The following is a 16943-nucleotide window of genomic DNA, read 5'->3' as shown; positions in this document are numbered from 1 at the left end:
CAGGTGACATTGGAAGTTTGAATTGCTGGAAGTTGAATGTAATCTACCAGGCTTCTGTGGTGGAACCCCAAGACAAGCTCTACACACCTAGGTTTTGGGGAGCTTTCTGATTATAGAGCAGTATGATGTGATGAGAGGGAACCCCACCAATTCCAGGGAAGAGTGGGCTGGAATGGTCCCTATCACACCCTATATGTATATATATATTCTTTCTGATAAACATTTATCACTATGCACACGGCACTTCCCTTACATCCGTTACTCACTCAGCAACCTATCAAACATGAAGGGTGTCATAGGAACTCCCCAGCTTGGTGGCTGAACTGTAAGAAACTGTGGGGGGCCTGGGGACCCTCCATCCAGCTGTCACCTGGAACCAGGACAGTCTGGTGGGGAGGACTGGAAACTCGACACGTGGGATCTATGCTAACTCCAGGTCCTAAGCACCTAGTAGGGGTAGAAACAGAACAACTTATTACGCCCCCGCGGAAGATGCTGTGCTGAGCAGCTTCAGATAGCGCATGTCCACAGGCTGCTCATCACCTCTTCCCAGGGACGTCCATTTGGAAATTTGGTCAGCAATTGCACACAGTCACAACATTCAGGTGTGGGAATGTAAAAATTTCAGACAGTGACAATTTGGGGGGAAAACGAACCCTCGTCACCGACAGTGTGAGGAGTCTAATTTGGAAAATACCTGCTCAGTTCATATGAGCACACGGACTCAGAATGTACCGTTCAGAATAGGCCCAGAATCAGCTTGAAACTTAAGCAGACGGTCAGTATAGAAATGGCCATCGCCTGCGATCTCTGTGGTTTGGGGCAAGTTACTGAATTTCTCTGGACCGCAGCGTGTCATCAGTAAGATGGATGTGACAGAATTCCCTGCGTTTTGGAAAACCGGAAGCAACCATCCAGGATGAGGCACACAGCGAGTTAACTGCTGGGGTCACTCCCACTGTGTCCATTTCTTGGCATCGGTGATTCGGGCTTGGCTGTAAAAGGGGAGGACATTATTTAGGGGCACCCTGGTATCACATTGTCCTGCAGCCCACCCTCACTGCATGTCACCAGTTGTCACCCTTTCAAAAGGTGCAACGCTGCTTCTCCAATAAGACGTTTAGAGCCTTTGGTGGTCTGCTAAGACAGAAGGCGTACAAGCACCCTGGGCTCTCCTTAGGGTGGGCCCCTACTCAGGCTGTCAAGGAGAGGCCGCAGAGGGTGAGGTCGGGGGCTGGCCTAGTTACGCAGGCCATGTCCCTGAATGCACGGGCCTCCCGCTGTCCTTCCTCACTGCCATCCCCCAGCAGCCCTCGGTGAGGCCGCCAGCAGCAGTGTCCAGAGGTTCTGTTAGGGTAAGCCTAACTCCTGGCTCTCTTCCAGGTCGCTCCTGCCTTCCACCGCTTCAGGACCAACCGGAGTCTCCAACCCCAGAGTTCTGCGATGAAACTGCACCTGAAGCAATGGAGACAGCGAATGCTCGTGGGGATCTTCGCTTGGGGGCTCCTCTTTTCGGTGCTCTTCATCTACTTCACCGACACCAACCCCGCTGAGCCTGTGCCCAGTTCCTTTTCCTTCCTGGAGACCCAGGGGCTCCTGCCTGTGCAGGGCAAGCAGCGCGCCATCATGGGCGCCCTGCACGAGCCCTCTTCTCCCGGGAGCGCGGACGCCCGCAGGGCGCTGCCAGAGGGGCAGGCTGCCAGTCCTTTCCACTCGGGGCCCGGCGACCCGCATCCATGGGTGCAGGCGCCAGACAGAGTCGAAGACAAAGAGGAGTTTTTTTCATCTCAGCTGAGGAGGAAATCCCAAAGTGCTTTCTACGCAGAGGATGAAGACTACTGGTTCACTGCAGCCCAGCCAGGGTGGCCAAGCCACCCCCAGGGGGCCTCCCTGGGGGAGCCGGGTCAAGGTCAGCGGCCCCGGAGGCGGCAGCGGCGGGAGAAGAGGCAGCACCTGCGGCAGCGCCGGAGCCACGCGCCCTTGGAGGAGGCCGAGGACGACGGGGACCGGCTGGCGGCCTCCATGTCCAGGACCTTCCTGTACCGCCTCTGGAAGGGAAACGTGTCCTCCAAGATGCTGAATCCGCGTCTGCAGAAGGCCATGAGGGACTACCTGGCTGCCGACAAGCACGGCGTGCGCTTCCGGGGCCCGCGGGCCATGCGCCGCAGCCCGGCCCAGCTGCTGTGCGAGCTGCGCAGACGGGTGCAGGTGCGCACGCTGGACGGCACCGAGGCGCCCTTCGCGGCGCTGGGCTGGCGGCGCCTGGTGCCCGCCGTGCCCCTCAGCCAGCTGCACCCGCACGGACTGCGCACCTGTGCCGTGGTCATGTCCGCCGGCGCCATCCTCAACTCCTCGCTGGGGGAGGAAATAGGTGAGTCCACCGGTGTGGGCGGCACTGGTTAGTGTGGGAAGCTGGGTGCCGTTAGCCTACGTGCAGACCCAGGGACCCCCCCCCCCCCAGTGTAGGTAGGACGCCTAGTGGAGACGCCTAGTGGGTTTTCCCGGAGCAGGACCCTTGCTTGTTCTCTCAGCTGGTGCCATTGGGGCGGCAAGGCCTGGCACCTGCCTGCATCCTGGTGTCTTTTTTTTCATCAGTGCTAGCTCAAACCTCTGCTTTCATAGAAATCCTGGTGTGCAGCACAGCCTGGCTTCCCCAGAGCCTCTGGACCTGTTGTGGTGGGAGTATGGGAGAGGAATCCAAGGGGCAGAAGGCGAGCAGAAGGCCCAGGCCAGGGAGGCCACATGCAGAGGAGTCGGCATGCTCTGGGGGGTTGGCGCTCCCAAGCGCTGGCGTGCTGATAAGAGCACGGTATCTCCGTTACGTGGGCAGGTGCACTGGACAAATGGCACAGACCTCTGCCCCTGCCTCTTGTTGGGGACCATCTCCGACATGATCAATAATAACTCCATAAGTTTCTGTTTTCAGATACCGTAGGGCAGGTCTGAAATCAATAGGACAGCCAACAGGGAAATTGGGATTGGGAATGGGGACAGGGGACTCACCCAGGACTGTGTTATGTTCCCAAGGTTGAAATCCTTCCAAGTCCAGTGTTTGTTCTTAAGACCTCTAAGTACTGGGACGCGGCCCGTGCACAGTGCTAGCATTTCACCCACGGTGTCTAGCCCCCTTCACTCCAGCATCGCAGCTCCCAAACTGTGGATACCAGTGTGTCTTTGGCTGAAGGAAGCAAGTTAGGTTTCAAGTACATTGCTGGCCCCAAAGTTCAGGCTGCTCCCGATTGGCTGCTGAGGAGTTCTCCATCCTCACAGCATCCCACCCTGCCTCCCGCTGCCTCTCCCTTGCCTGGGACACACAGCCCCTGGCATCGCTGTTCTGTCTCTTCCCCTTACCAGTAGGGAGCCCTTTGTGCTGCTGGAGCTCCTTTGGGTGGCCAGGCTGCACAGAGAGCTAGCCGATTGGCCCTTGCTGCTCGTTCGTTGGCTCAACAGGCATGCACTTCTGGTTCTGTATCAGGCACAGGAGAACAAATGCCAGTTGTGCCTGCTTTGGCGCTCAGACCACATGTAAAGGAGTGGCGCTTAATACCCTCTAGCAGCAGATGGCATCAGGTCAGAACTAGCCTGGAAGCGAGTTGCAGGGGCACAGCTGTCATGTGACAAAGGCGCGATTGCTATCTGCTGGCTTCGGTGAAGCAGACCCGTTGAAAATTGTTTGCAAGTTGAATTAAAAAAAAAAAAAGGCACAGTGTTTGGCCTTGAGGTCTGGCCCTGCGTCCCTCAGCTAACGTTACTGCAGACTCGCAAGAACACGGTCCTTGTGCCGTGTGTAGCCAGAGCTGGTGCAGAGCTGCGTGCAATTTATTGAGAAAGAGCAGTGGCTCACAGCTCCCATGTCCCGGGGGTGAAGGGGCCACCAGGACGCCTTCTGGTTTCTGAGAATCAGTGTCAACCCTGGAAAGGAAGCAGCTCAGTGTTGGGCTTTAAAGCAGCCTGTCACTTGATGCTGGCGTGGCTTTATTTTTGCACCCGGACCTCGCAAATGCAGTGTTTGGATCACTCTTGCATGTCAGGAAGAAATCCTGTGCTCTTCATTGCTGCATAATTATCCCTGACCAGGGTCTTCTAAACTCGGCATCTGTGAGAGTTTGCAAGATGGCTGGGGAGTCTGTGTTTCAGGGAAATGAAGAAATAGCAAATTGCATCTTTCTAAGAATCTGCATCCACAGTTAATGTGTGTGCTTATATGCAGTGTCATTAATGTAAGTGTGAAACCACAATGGAAGAACATGACTAGAAAGGAAGACGGCGATCCTTTTTGTTTTGTCTGTGTTCCTTGGAATCAGATTTTGGGCTCACCGTTAAGTTCTGCAGACTGGCATCTCAAAGCATCGTTGCTCTGTGTGCCCTGCCCGCGCAGCACATACCTCGAGCACACAGCAGACCTTCAGCCACGTGGAGCTAAATATGTGTGGGTCTCGAAAGAGCTCCTTGGGCATTGGCTAAATGAAGATACAAAGACTTACCGAAGGTCAGGATCTTAAAATCTGAGGGCAGAGCCAGAGGAGTCCTCAGGCTAGTGGTGCTAACTCCACCGCAGCCCTGCCCCAGGTCCCCTGCGGGCCAACGGCCTGGAATTCAAAGCATCTCCCCCACTAGACAGAGGGGTCTCCCTCCAGGGGAAACTCAGCCTCGGGTCTGTAATTAGCTGCCTTGTAGCGCCCCCTGGTGTCTGTCCCGCTTGCAGTGCAGTCCTGTCATCTGTTCGCTTGCCAGTCATACGGTGTCATGGTTTTTGGTCCAAGGAATGTGGCAATTGTAAACCCCAGCAGTTTGCACACTTGGAATTCAACATTCTGGCAGGTGGATGGGCTGTGGGGTGGAGGTACTGGCTGGAGAGAGTTTGGAATTCTGCATATCCTGATCTCAAAAGTAGATGCAAGAAGACCTTTTTGTATAAGCATGCGACTGGCTGTTTATTAGTAGCTGGCATGCCAGAAGGTCTGGTGCAAGACACAGGATGAAGAGTGTTTAGGCCCAACCCTGGCAGCTCGCTCTGTCCAGTGTAGAGCACAGACTGGAAACAGCCAAGTCTGGTTCCCATGGTTGGGAGGAGGATGAAGTGTCTATACAGGCAGGTGGGGTACAAGTGATGGGCTCCTGGCCCACCCTGAGAGCTGAGGGCTGGGCATGGAGAAGCCCCACCAGGTGGGAAGGCTTCTCTGAAGAGGCGATCTGGTCTGGGAGCTCCTCCGATGCCCCAGAGTTCAAGACATTCCGTGGTGGGGAGTGTGGTGGTGGCAGTCCACGGGTCTAGAAAGCCGGGGCAATGTCACACAGGTGTCCTTGCACGGCTCCTGTGCGGATCAGGCCTCACTTCATAGTTGAAGCAACAGGTGCCACCTGGAAGATGTTCACTGCAGACTCTTTTGCAAGAGCTTTGTATGTATCGTATGAAGCCTTTTAGCCCCCACGCAATAGATACGGTTATTCCCATTTGATGGGGAAGGGCAGGGAGGCACCCGGGGTCTGGATTCCAACCCCTTTTGACCAGGCTATGGCAAGAGCTGGTAGTTCTTCATCTTTGAGAGATGGGCCTCCTTAGGAAGCTAGGAGGGATGGAGATCTAGTGATTAGGGGTGCAGGGGGTGGAGACCAGAGCTGGGAGAGCAGAGCTGGGTCCTGGCTTGTCCTCATCGCTGGCAAGGTGTTCTCCAGGGCCTGGGAGGTCATGTTCCCTAGCTATTGTATGTTTGTTTCCTGATGAGCATGGGCGAGGAGGAGGAATACGGGCCCCAGAGCAGGACAGTGACTTGGTGCTGGCAGCCTCTTGGTTTTCCTTAGTGGATGCCCGTAGCCTGGACCCCTTTCCCATAAGACACTGTTACACTGCTGAGGCTTGGAAATGCCTTCTCCTGAGATGAGGTTTCCCTTCCCCTACCCCGCAGGCTTGCTGCCTAATCTATTCCTTGTCTAAACACGCATGCGAGGTTTGCTTCTTGGGTGTGTCGTCAAGGTGACACACAGCAATGTGTACTTCCTGACACATGCCTGTGGGCTAGACCCCCTCTCAGCCCCCACTGCCTACCTGTGGCCCCTTCCAGACTCTCCTGCCCACTGACAGCTTCCCAGACTGCAGCAGTCTCCAGACGCTGCCTCCTCCAGGCAGGCAGTCTGGTTGCTCCAAAAACGAACACCACCTCTGAAGGAGTTTAAAGCCCTCTGCCTGGTTAACTTGGAACAGAGTGCCCCGGGGTGAGGGATATTTAAGTTCTGGGAGGTTTCCAAAGCTGACAGCCATTGGGAATAACTACTCAGTGCATTGGAAAGCACCCCTCACTGGGGACCTTGGCTTGGTGATTTCCGTTTAGACTGGGGCTCTGGCGTGGGGCGCACAGCATGGTTGTGTGGGAGGAGCTGAGGTTGGATGCTGCGAGCATACTGCTGCTTCCCTACCCCCTTCCCCTGATCCCTCTAATCTCCCTGCTGATTCACTCGGAGCACCTGGGTCCCTGGACTGTCCAGACCCTCCTCTCGCTTTCTGCCTCATCGTAGAGCTGTGCTAGGTCACCAGTTAGCGCAGTGAGATCCGCCGAGCCTTGAAGGGGATCTGCAAGCTGATTACAATACCAGAGATCTCTCTTCCTTTGTAACTGTTCATAGTCGCCCTGCTGATGTGAGAGTGGAGATAGATAAAAGTGTGGACACCAGAAAGGGCAGTGGAGGCAAGGATCCAAGTTGGCATATTTTTCTCCATTGGGCATTGCCACTTCTGCAAACGGGTGACCTTGAGGAGCAGTGCGAATGATCGCATTTATAAAGCTTCGGCCCTGGGGTGCCCATGTGTTTTAGGTTTTGGGTGAAAAGTGGGCAGTAGGGGGTTGTACTTGGCTGACTCAGGACACAACGGAAAGCAGCTGATGTATTGCCTTGGGAGTCGAACCAGTCGATTCTGGCATCAAGCAGGTTCAACTTGGAACAAGTAACCGACAAAAATGTTTCAATGATTCAGATTTTGATGTCTGGCAGATATTTTCTCAGAAAGGAATTCAGTGAGCCTGTCACTGAAAAAAACTAACTGACTGCATTTGTTTTCAATGATAAAATTCACTGGAAGTTACCTGTACTTGAACATGGATGAGGCCCACAGTGAGATCCCTATTACCCTGTTTGTTTTCTTTTAATACTTAATCATTAAAACATGGAAGTACATATACATTAAAAAAAAAAGATAATCTGTGTGCTTTCAGGTCCCAGCTAACACTTGTCAAGATTTTCTTAAATTTAAATTCTTTTCTTAAATGGAAGGGACAAATACAGAGAAAGAGCACCCACAGCTGGTTCATTACCCAGACACCTGTAACCTTGGGTCTGGGCCAGATGTAAGCAGGGAGCCGGTTCTCCTGTCCGACTGGGAGCAGGTTGTATGCATTGTCAGGCTGCCCTATCGGGAGCCAGGAGTGAGGAGCCTGAGACAGGTCAGACCAGCCGTCATCATCATTGCCAATATCTGCCTACCTGTCAGGTTTGGATAAAGTATCAAAGAATTAATATGTATATCTCTCTGGGAGGATTTTGCAAATAGTTCTCCATATATATATTAGCAGAAATCAAGTATTGGGCCGGCGGGAGAGCCTAGCAGATAAAGTCCTCACCTTGCATGCAATGGGATCCCATATGGGCGCTGGTTAGTATCCCGGATGCTCCACTTCCCATCCAGCTCCCTGTTTGTGGCCTGGGAAAGCAGTGGAGGACAGCCCAAAGCCTTGGGACCCTGCACCCGCGTGGGAGACCTGGAGGAAGCTCCTGGCTCTTGGCTTCGGATCGATTGAGCTCTGGCCATTGTGGCCACTTTGGAAGTGAACCAGTAGATGGATGATCTTTCTATCTCGCCTTCTCTCTGTAAATCTGGCTTCCCGATAAAAGTAAAATAAATCTTGAAAGGAAGAAAGGAATAAAGGAAGGAAGGGAGGAAAGAGAGAGAGGGAGAAATCAAGTGTCATCTGAAAAACCAGAAGTGGGGCAAGCGTTTAGCCTAGCAGTTAAGATGCTGGTAAGGTCCTAGTGATGGGGCCGACATGGTGGCTCAGCAGGTTACACCACTGATGCCAGCATCTCTTGTGGACACCGGTCCAAACATTCCACTTCTGATCCAGCTCTCTGCTGATGTGCCTGGGAAAGCATTGGCACCCATAGGTGAGAATTCTAGGCTATAGGTTCCTAACCTCGGCCTATTTGGACAATGAACCAGTAGTAGATTCCTTTCTTCCTATCTTTGCCCTTCTCTCTCTGTAAATCTTCCTTTCAAATCAACCTGGGTGAGATGCTGGCCTTCAGCTCCTGCCTCTAGCTTCATGGCTCAAGTCATCTGGTCCACCCAGCCCTTCTAGGGTTTCCAGAGGTAAGAAGACAGTAGGGGGTGGCTCAAGTCATCTGGTCCACCCAGCCCTTCTAGGAGATCCAGATTGAGTGCTCAGCTCCTGGCTTCTGGAAGACCCACTCTTGGCCATTTTTTGGTATCTTTCAAGTGAGTGCATCAGCAGATGGATTCTGTCTCCCCCTTCCCACCTCTCCGATTAAGTGAATTAAATAATTATCCAGCTGTTAAAGAGAATTAACAGACATTAGGAAGTGCCAGTTCATCACAGCTCTTTGGTGTTTGAAAATAAGTTTCTGAAAAAAATTACTTAAAGATAAATAAGTAAACCGTGGTTTTTTTTGGTTTTTGTTTTGTTTTGTTTTGTTTTTTTGCTGTTGCACTCTCTGTTATGGTACATATGTATAGTTATAATCTTCAGAAATAAAAGTGTCTTGGGTTATCAGTAGTTTTAAGAGTATAAACGGATTCTGAGACCAAACTATAGCATCTCTTGTTTTGGATAATTAAGCCATCAAGCTTAAAACCTTTTGAATTTTTCTGACAAAGCAGTATTTAGCAAAAGTAAAAACAATTCAATCTGCCTCAAAAAATTAAAAAGTGAGAACAAGTGCTTAAATTGTAATGTAAAGAAACAGCTCTTAATAGAAAGTATTCAGGTTTATGGAAACCTGTGTACAAAGCATCAATGCCCTTGAATTTAGGGATCAGGCTTTTTGAAAAATGTGGTTATTACTTATATTTGAAAAGTAGAGAGACAGGTAGGCAAAGCTCTTCCATCTGCTGGTTCCCTCACTCCCACACACACCAGCAACAGCCAGGATGTGCCTGGGGTGAGTGGGCAGGTGGCTGCAAAAAACAGAGCTGTCAAGGAGCCCAGGCGTGCCACAGCTGTGAGTGCAGAGTGCTCCAAGCTGCTCCTGTGCCTCTCTTGGTGCGCATACAAATCAGAGCCAGGGTTGAGCCAGGTTTGGGTCAGGCCGAAGCCAGGAGCCAGGAACCCAATCCAGGTTTCCCACTTGGGTGGCCTGGATCCAGGTATTTCAGCCATATGTACCGCCCTTCGGAGGTATACAGAAACAGGAGGCTGAAATCAGGCAGAGTTGGAACCTGAGCTCTGACCTTTGCTGCTCCAAAGCTGTGCTCATTTTGGGGTGTTTTGCCACTTGGTGTTTTGAGGGGAAGGGCTACCAGGTGAGCCAACCTGCCTCTATCTCTTTCTGTCTGCTTGACAACCTGTGTCTTAGGAAACCCTGTTTCCCACCTGCCTGCCTGCCTGCCCACTCCGCCCTAACCCTCGGGAGCTCACGGCCCAGTGTTCAGAGAACGTGGGAAGACATGGCTGCCAGGTGGAAGGGGGAGAGCGGCGGATTCACATTGGTCTTCAGGTGTGCTGGGCCTCGTCGTGCCACTGCACCCTGACAGCTGATGGCCGTGGGGGTCTCTCCTGTCCTCTTGGACTGCGGGCCAGGCACGCCAGTAGTCAGTGCAGAGGGCTCCAATTTGCTCCTATGCGTGTCTTGGTGGCGGTGCGCAAGCCTGCACATAAGTGACAGCTGTTTGGTTTGTTTCCGTAAACATATCCAGCACCAGAAAGGGGTCAGGAGGAAGTGTAGGCTGTGGCTGCCACTGGGAGAGACACCTGTGGCCTGCCCCAAGGCAGTGACATCAGAGGCCCTTTCCAGCGCTGTGGTTCTCAGACTAACACAAGCAGCAAGAAACCTCAGCCTCACAGCCTTCTAGCACCTTCACCTGCACCCATACAGCTTGCCTACCACGTATTTAGAGATCTCAAGGAGAAAGACTGCATACAGTATACCAGTTATAAAAAAAAGGGGAAACCTAGCCTGCATTGAAGTATAACTTACCTGATATAGAACAGTTGTAATTGAGTGAACATATATAAATGTACATGAATACATGTACCCACCCCCAGGTACGGTCAGATGCTGACGGCAAATGGAAAAATGTTAATTTTGAAACAGTTAGAGAGAGAGAGATCTGGAATCTGCAGGATGATTCCTCAGATGAGCTCTAGGACCTGAGCTTGGACACGCCACAGCAGAAAGCCGAAAGTATAGCTGGGTCTCCCATGTGGACAGCAGACGCCCAAGCATCTTGATTGTCATCCTTCGCCATTCCCAGAAGCGTTAGCAGGGAGCCAGACTGGAAATGGAGCAGCCAAGACTCAGTTTGGCCCACATACGGGTTATCCACCTCGCAGGCCGTAGCTTATCCCTCCTTGGGCCTCATTCAGGTGCAAAATACCTTGAAATCCATCCACAGTGTTTCATAATGCCAATTTTTTTTCTTAGACTTAAAAAAAATTGCACATATACATAAATGGTGAGGGTACATGTATGGACACACACACACACACACACACACACACACACACACACACACACACCCCTGCTCCGCAGTCCCTATCACCCGAGTCAGGATCTTATTCTAAATTAATAGTAAATCACCTAAATAATGCTTGCATAGCTGTCTTAAGTATGTCATATGTAATCCGCTTCATGTATTGAAAAATGTGCTTTACCACTCTTTCCTAGATTGTGTGATTTTACAGAGAAGAAAAGTAAGCTTGTCATTTATGTGCCCTTAGATTCTCACGACGCAGTGTTGAGGTTTAACTCTGCTCCCACACGTGGGTATGAGAAAGATGTTGGAAATAAAACCACCATGCGCATCATAAATTCCCAGGTAAGATGCACTTTCTGTCGCTAACCAGTTGAACTGGGTAAGTGAGCAGAAGTTACCTGGTTAGCTGTGTTCAGCATACCTGCTTCTTTCTATGGTCATGGCAAGAATGAACCCAGGACGTGTGGGAAAATGGAACTTGAGAAGAAATGGGTAAACAGAGAGAAGAAGCGAGAATGTAGACAGATAGACATCCGTCGTCTCCCTTACCTTTCCCCCCTTAACAGATTCATGCAGACATAAGCATAAATGTGAGTGTATTTACAATCAGATTTGCATGTTGTATTTCGGGAACTGAGAAAGGCAGTTGAATGAAAGAAAAACCGTGTCAATAAAAAAAGGCTGGAATTCAAATGAATGAAAACCAAAGACACCCCCTCTCACAGTCCGTAGGATAGCTGTGAGACTTTGTAAGCTGACAAACTGGAGATGATTTGTTTAATTGAAAAGGAAGAGACGCCTTTTCCTTGTGTTCTTAGTAAAAATGTCTTGCAAATTTATGGCAGAACTATTCTCAGACCAAACCGCCGCGATTTCTAGGGCCCGAAAATTATGTAGAAAAAGGGAGGTGATAAGTGATTTATGATGAGTTCCTTGCAGAACGAACGATTAGCTCCCTGCACAGTTCACCGCGCCAGGCAGCCAGCAGCGAGGGAAGAAACAATTACCATATTCCCTTAATTTATAGACGTCGTTGACTATAAGATCTGACGTTCCTTTAATAACAACTTCCCTGAGAGGAGGAGATAAACCCCACCAAATTAAAACACACGTCACCCTGGAAGGTGCTTCCTAACTTCAGAGCCATTAAAATGTGAGGGAAAACATGTATCTTGATAGTGGTGAGAAATTGCATCCTAAGATGAGGGAGAATGCGTATTTTATAGATCTTTTATCTGCTGGAACAGCTGGAACTTGAGTAGGTGCTCATTATGGGATGCTGGCACCAGCAGGCAGAGGGTTAGCCTGTTGCACCATTGCATTACCCCTGTAGTTTGCTGCTTTTTTTTTTTTCCCCCAAAATCAATAGCAAAAATAGTCATTGACAAGGAAGGCTGAAAAATTCATCCAGTACCAGCCATGGCCACAGTGGAGGGATTGTGCATGACATCTGTCGTCTGCATCTTGATTTCATTCATCCGTGCCCACAGTTCCCTCTCCAAGTCACATGGCAAAGCATTTGTTGGGGTGCTGAATTACTTTAGGGGTTCCGTTTTTCAGAAGCTGGATTCCCTACCCCTAGATAAGAGCAGAGACAATGTGTAAGCCATGGTGGTTGTTTTGCAAAACCTCGTTTTCTCAGATATTCCTTAAGGCAGTATAACTGTGTTCTCTCTTCCTCCCCTTCAGAAGCCTAAGCTTCTTAAGCTTTGACCCTTTTGAAAATGTAATTTGGAAAAACCAAACAGCAGCTCTGAAATGGTTTCTCTGCCTGTTCACAGATCCTGACCAACCCCAACCATCACTTCATGGACAGTTCATTGTATAAAGATGTTATTCTGGTGGCCTGGGACCCTGCTCCTTACTCTGCAGATCTTAACCTGGTGAGTGGCTCCCCTGGTGTCCCTGGCCAGTGCTCAGACACTCCCTTTGCTGGATGAACACATTAAGGAATCAGCTTTAACATAGAATAAACCTGATCCTGACTCCTCGAACCAATTACATGTGCATCTGGATGCCCATTTACAATTGCATCCTTGGTGAGTATTATCATTTTTGTACTGGAGCATTGGAAAGGTATGTTGAAGATCTAAATGTTCATAAATTCCTACTTACATTGAAAGTTGGGTTGATTATACTCAGAATTGTTCCATTCTGCCAGGGTTGTATGATCTTTGTAAGACCTTTTGAAATGAATTGAATATGGTTGGCAAGGCAATCCTAAAGTCCATGCATTCATTGCCCATCATTATGTAGGTAGTGCTTGTTCCAGCCTTTTCTGAGCCAGTTGAACATGAGAGCTGAAACTGAGCCATTACTGACCATTGTGGCAAGCCACAGCTGCTTTTGGTGGATTCATAGGTGAAAGGCCAGTGAACCTGTATTGAGTGAGGATTGGAAGTGGGTAAAATCTAGCCCAGCCTGAGAGGATGAGTATCTTTGCCAAAGATACCTGGGTTCTTGACCAAAGGTACAAATCACGTGGACAGTATTTTTCATAGTCTATCAGAGGATGTTTTCCTAGCATCTTCAGTGTGTATTTTTGAGAAAGCCCCAGTTGATTTTCAGATGAACCTTCTCCTGAAATGAGTTATCCAGTAAGCGCTGGAGCATTCTGACTCCCTCTCCAGCTGAGAACCCAAGGTTGTTGGTTTTTTAAATTTCATATGTGTGAACAGAATGAAGGTTCTAGCTGCTAGATCGTTTCCGCTCCTCCTGTTCGGCGCATCTGTGCCTGCCAGCACATCCCACTAGTGGATGTGGGCCGCAGGGACGTGGGCCTTTGCTGTCGGGCCCAGGCAGTGAGTCATCTGTGGCCCGCTCCTCTCACTTCCTAACCAGTGTCACCTGGCTTGCGGGCTCAGTTATTACAGACGATCTGGCCAAATCTTTCTCGAAGTTGTGTAGACCACATAACCTTTGGATGAGTGAAATACTGCTTGGTCGTCATGATAGTCATTTGCTGCTCTCCATGTCTGAGGAAACACAAAGCCCATTGGGAAATTTCTGAAGCTTGCAAAAATTAACTTCATTGATTTTTTGGATATAATAATTTATGTCCAATAAGTGTAAGTACGCATTTTGATGAGCATTAACAAATTGATATGCTTGTGTACCCACAATCCCAATCAGGAATTAGTACTTATCCATCAACCCATGTCAATCTTCCCAGTCCCAACTGCAGACCCAGACAGCAGTGAGGCATGTTCTACCACTGCAGATGGAAAACTCTATCAAAATACATTGATTGAGCTCAGGGTTCAGCACACGATAGCCATGACCCAAATCTGGCCACCACACGTCTTCATAAATAAGATTTTGTTTGACTTTTGTTTAACCACAGCACACCTGTTCGTTTGTTCGTTCCTTCCTTCCTTTTCTTTCTTTCTTTCTTTCTTTCTTTCTTTCTTTCTTTCTTTCTTTCTTTCTTTCTTTCTTTCTTTCTTTCTTTCTTTCTTTCTTTCTTCCACTTCCTTCCTTCCCTCTTTCTCTCTCTCTCTCTCTCTCTCTCTCTCTCTCTCTCTTTCTTTCTTACTTGAAAGCTACAGTTGCATAGAGAGAGAGAGGGTGAGACTTAGAGATCCTCCATCTACTGCTTCCCTTCCCTGCAGTGGCTGGGGCTGGGCCAGTCAAGAGGCAGAAGCCTCCTCCTCGGGTTCCAGGGCCATCCTCCACTGCTTTCCCATTCACATTAGCAGGGAGCTGGATTGGAAGTAGAGCAGCCAAGACTTGAAGCAGAATCCATATGGGATGCCAGTAACACAGTCAGCAGCTTTACCCACTATGGCAACAGCACTAGCCCCTCCAAATACCCATTCTTGCTGCGCATAGCTCACAAATCCTGACGTTTACTCTGCTCTCCTTTGATGTAGCCCTCTCTCGTATTGTAGTAAATAGTAAAGCATCAGATCCCACTCCCTGACGACAAACCTCTGAAACTTTGCACGGGACCTTGCGCCCAGGAAGTGGCACTGGTAGTGATGAATCACAGGCCCCCTCCCCCCACACACGCCCCGACCTTCTTAGTGTGATCCTCTGAACCTGACTGTGATTTTGTTTGTTTTGTTTGTTTTCCCCTCAGTGGTACAAGAAGCCAGATTACAACCTGTTCACTCCATACATTCAACATCGTCAGAAAAACCCTAGTCAACCATTCTACATTCTTCATCCTAAGTTTATATGGCAGCTTTGGGACATCATCCAGGAGAACACAAAAGAGAAGATTCAGCCCAACCCACCTTCTTCCGGCTTCATTGGTAAGTATATGTGGAAGGCTGAAATTGTGGAACAGGTGGGCAGGGTGGTGCCTCATGGTAAAGACACGGGTCATGGAGTAGGAGCAGCTAGCAGGTGGTTTGGGAGGGAAGTAGATTCTGAAAGGAAAAAAACAAAAAAGACATTGTGTTCTATTCATTTATTCTTGCCTAGCTAACTATCCTAAAATTTGAACATGTAAAGCAAGAAATATTTTATTTTCTCCCAGGATTGTGTGGATCAATCCAGAACTAGCTAGGATACTCCTTTCTTCCACATGGCACTGATGGGGACCGATCGGGGATAACTGGCTAATTCACTTGCATGTCCAGACCTCCAGCAGGGATGATGGAGGACAGGCTCGGTCGGGCTCACTGTCCATGCGTCAGCACATGGTCTTTCACATGGTTTTTTAAATGGCATCTCAGGAGTCCTGGGGAGAGCATTCCAGAAGACAGGAGACAGAGAGTGCTAGAAACACACCTCTCTCTATATATATGCTTGTGTACCCACAATCCCAATCAGGAGTGGGTGAGAGCAGTGACAGGGCACACCGTGTTCTGGGGAGAAGGCACAGATCCCACTCCCTGATGGGAGGTTTGACGAGGATTCGCTGCCATCTTTCATCCAGCAGCTGCTCCTGTGTCCCTGGAGTGTGGGATGCCTGCTGAATATGCCACCACGGGAGAGTGGGTCATGTGGCAAGGCTGCTGATGGTGACAGCTTCGCTGAGACTGGTGCCAGTGTGCCCTTCAGCTCTCTAAACCAGATACTCCACTAGCTCTATTCCAAAATGGGATTTTAGGTAGCTAAGCGATCATAGATGGCCCCAGTTTGATTTTAGCTAGACTTTGATGCTCAGGTTTCTTTCTCTGTGTTCCAGTTTGTCCAACCATCACTTCTGATTTGACCTCAGTAGGGCGGGATGAAGGGATGTGCGTGATCCTCTCGGCATTATGAGAGGATATCATAGGGCCATAGGACAGTGATGTCCTGAGCCTGTGCCTTCCTCGGGCTCTGCAGTGGGCTGTCACTGAAGGAGATGGCGGTGGCTTCGGAACTGACTCAAGGTGCACAAAGTGTCACGAACCGAGTATGACACTTGCGGATTCTGGAGTGGGATTTCGGTGTATTATACTCATGTAAAATGTTTTCTGCAGAATTCCAGCAAAAATTGCAAAGGAACTGGCCCGTTGTTTGCTTTAAGCACCGCCTTTGCTGCCCTTGGAAACTCATGTCTTTGTCACTCTTTGTCTTCCAGTCACTCTTTTGAAATCCTAAATTCTTGGTCTTTTGTGTAGGTTCTTAGCCCCATTGATTTAGGGGATAAAAATAAGCATAATTTGGTTTGTCAGCCAAGGGTAAACAGTGTAGAATAATGCTTAGCGTCACAGGATGTGGCAGAAGTTTAATAAAGTCTTTTGTATACTGTGGCCATCTCATGACTTTACAGGGGCGATATTTGATTACAGAAACACTTTCAAAGCACAGCGGTGGGGAGGCAGCTGTCAGATGCACTTACTACTGACAGATCGTTCTAAAAGCTCAAGTTTGAAAATCCCAGCCAAGAAAAATACTGTGCCATGTGTTTTGATTGATAGAAACCATGTTGCCCATGACCAGCCTCCATTCGTAGCTGTAGAGAATTGAGACTTTTCGGAGCTCCTTCTTGCCTTTCAAGGCTTCTGCGGTGTGCAAAAGTTGGCTGTCAGTGTCAGTGTGGTTTGGAGAGCAAAGATTTCCATCTGTATTCCACTTCATGCTTGCCAGTGGCTTAATCCTTGGGCCCCTGCCATCCCCATCCGAGAAATGGAAGCCAGGCTCAACCTCTATGAAGATGAAGTCACGAATGAGTGGCCCTCATGATTTTCCAGCATCATCCTGTCCCATGCGGCAACTGTTACACACGTGCACCTCCTAAAGTTTCAATTAATTAGAGTTGAATCAGAGAGGAAAACTCCTTTCTGAGTCCCGTAAGCCTCATTGG

At 49.5% G+C, this 16943-nt stretch overlaps 1 protein-coding gene across 1 annotated transcript in view; it reads left to right on the top strand.

Moving 5' to 3' along the window:
• The first annotated feature begins 1443 nt into the window (after positions 1–1443).
• ST6GAL2 (ST6 beta-galactoside alpha-2,6-sialyltransferase 2) overlaps positions 1444–16943 on the top strand; it is a 29683-nt gene continuing 14183 nt past the window's right edge. Inside the window, exons 1-4 of the mRNA XM_040993381.1 lie at positions 1444–2371; positions 10947–11044; positions 12484–12585; positions 14784–14958. Coding sequence (XP_040849315.1) covers positions 1444–2371; positions 10947–11044; positions 12484–12585; positions 14784–14958 — 1303 coding nt within the window. The remainder of the gene's footprint in view (positions 2372–10946; positions 11045–12483; positions 12586–14783; positions 14959–16943) is intronic.

The sequence above is a fragment of the Ochotona curzoniae genome, unplaced genomic scaffold (assembly GCF_017591425.1).
Source record: "Ochotona curzoniae isolate NIBS_2020 unplaced genomic scaffold, NIBS_Ocur_1.0 contig_883, whole genome shotgun sequence".
Lineage (NCBI taxonomy): Eukaryota > Metazoa > Chordata > Mammalia > Lagomorpha > Ochotonidae > Ochotona > Ochotona curzoniae.
Note: the sequence above shows the minus strand (reverse complement) of the source record. Positions and strands in the feature narration are given on the sequence as shown.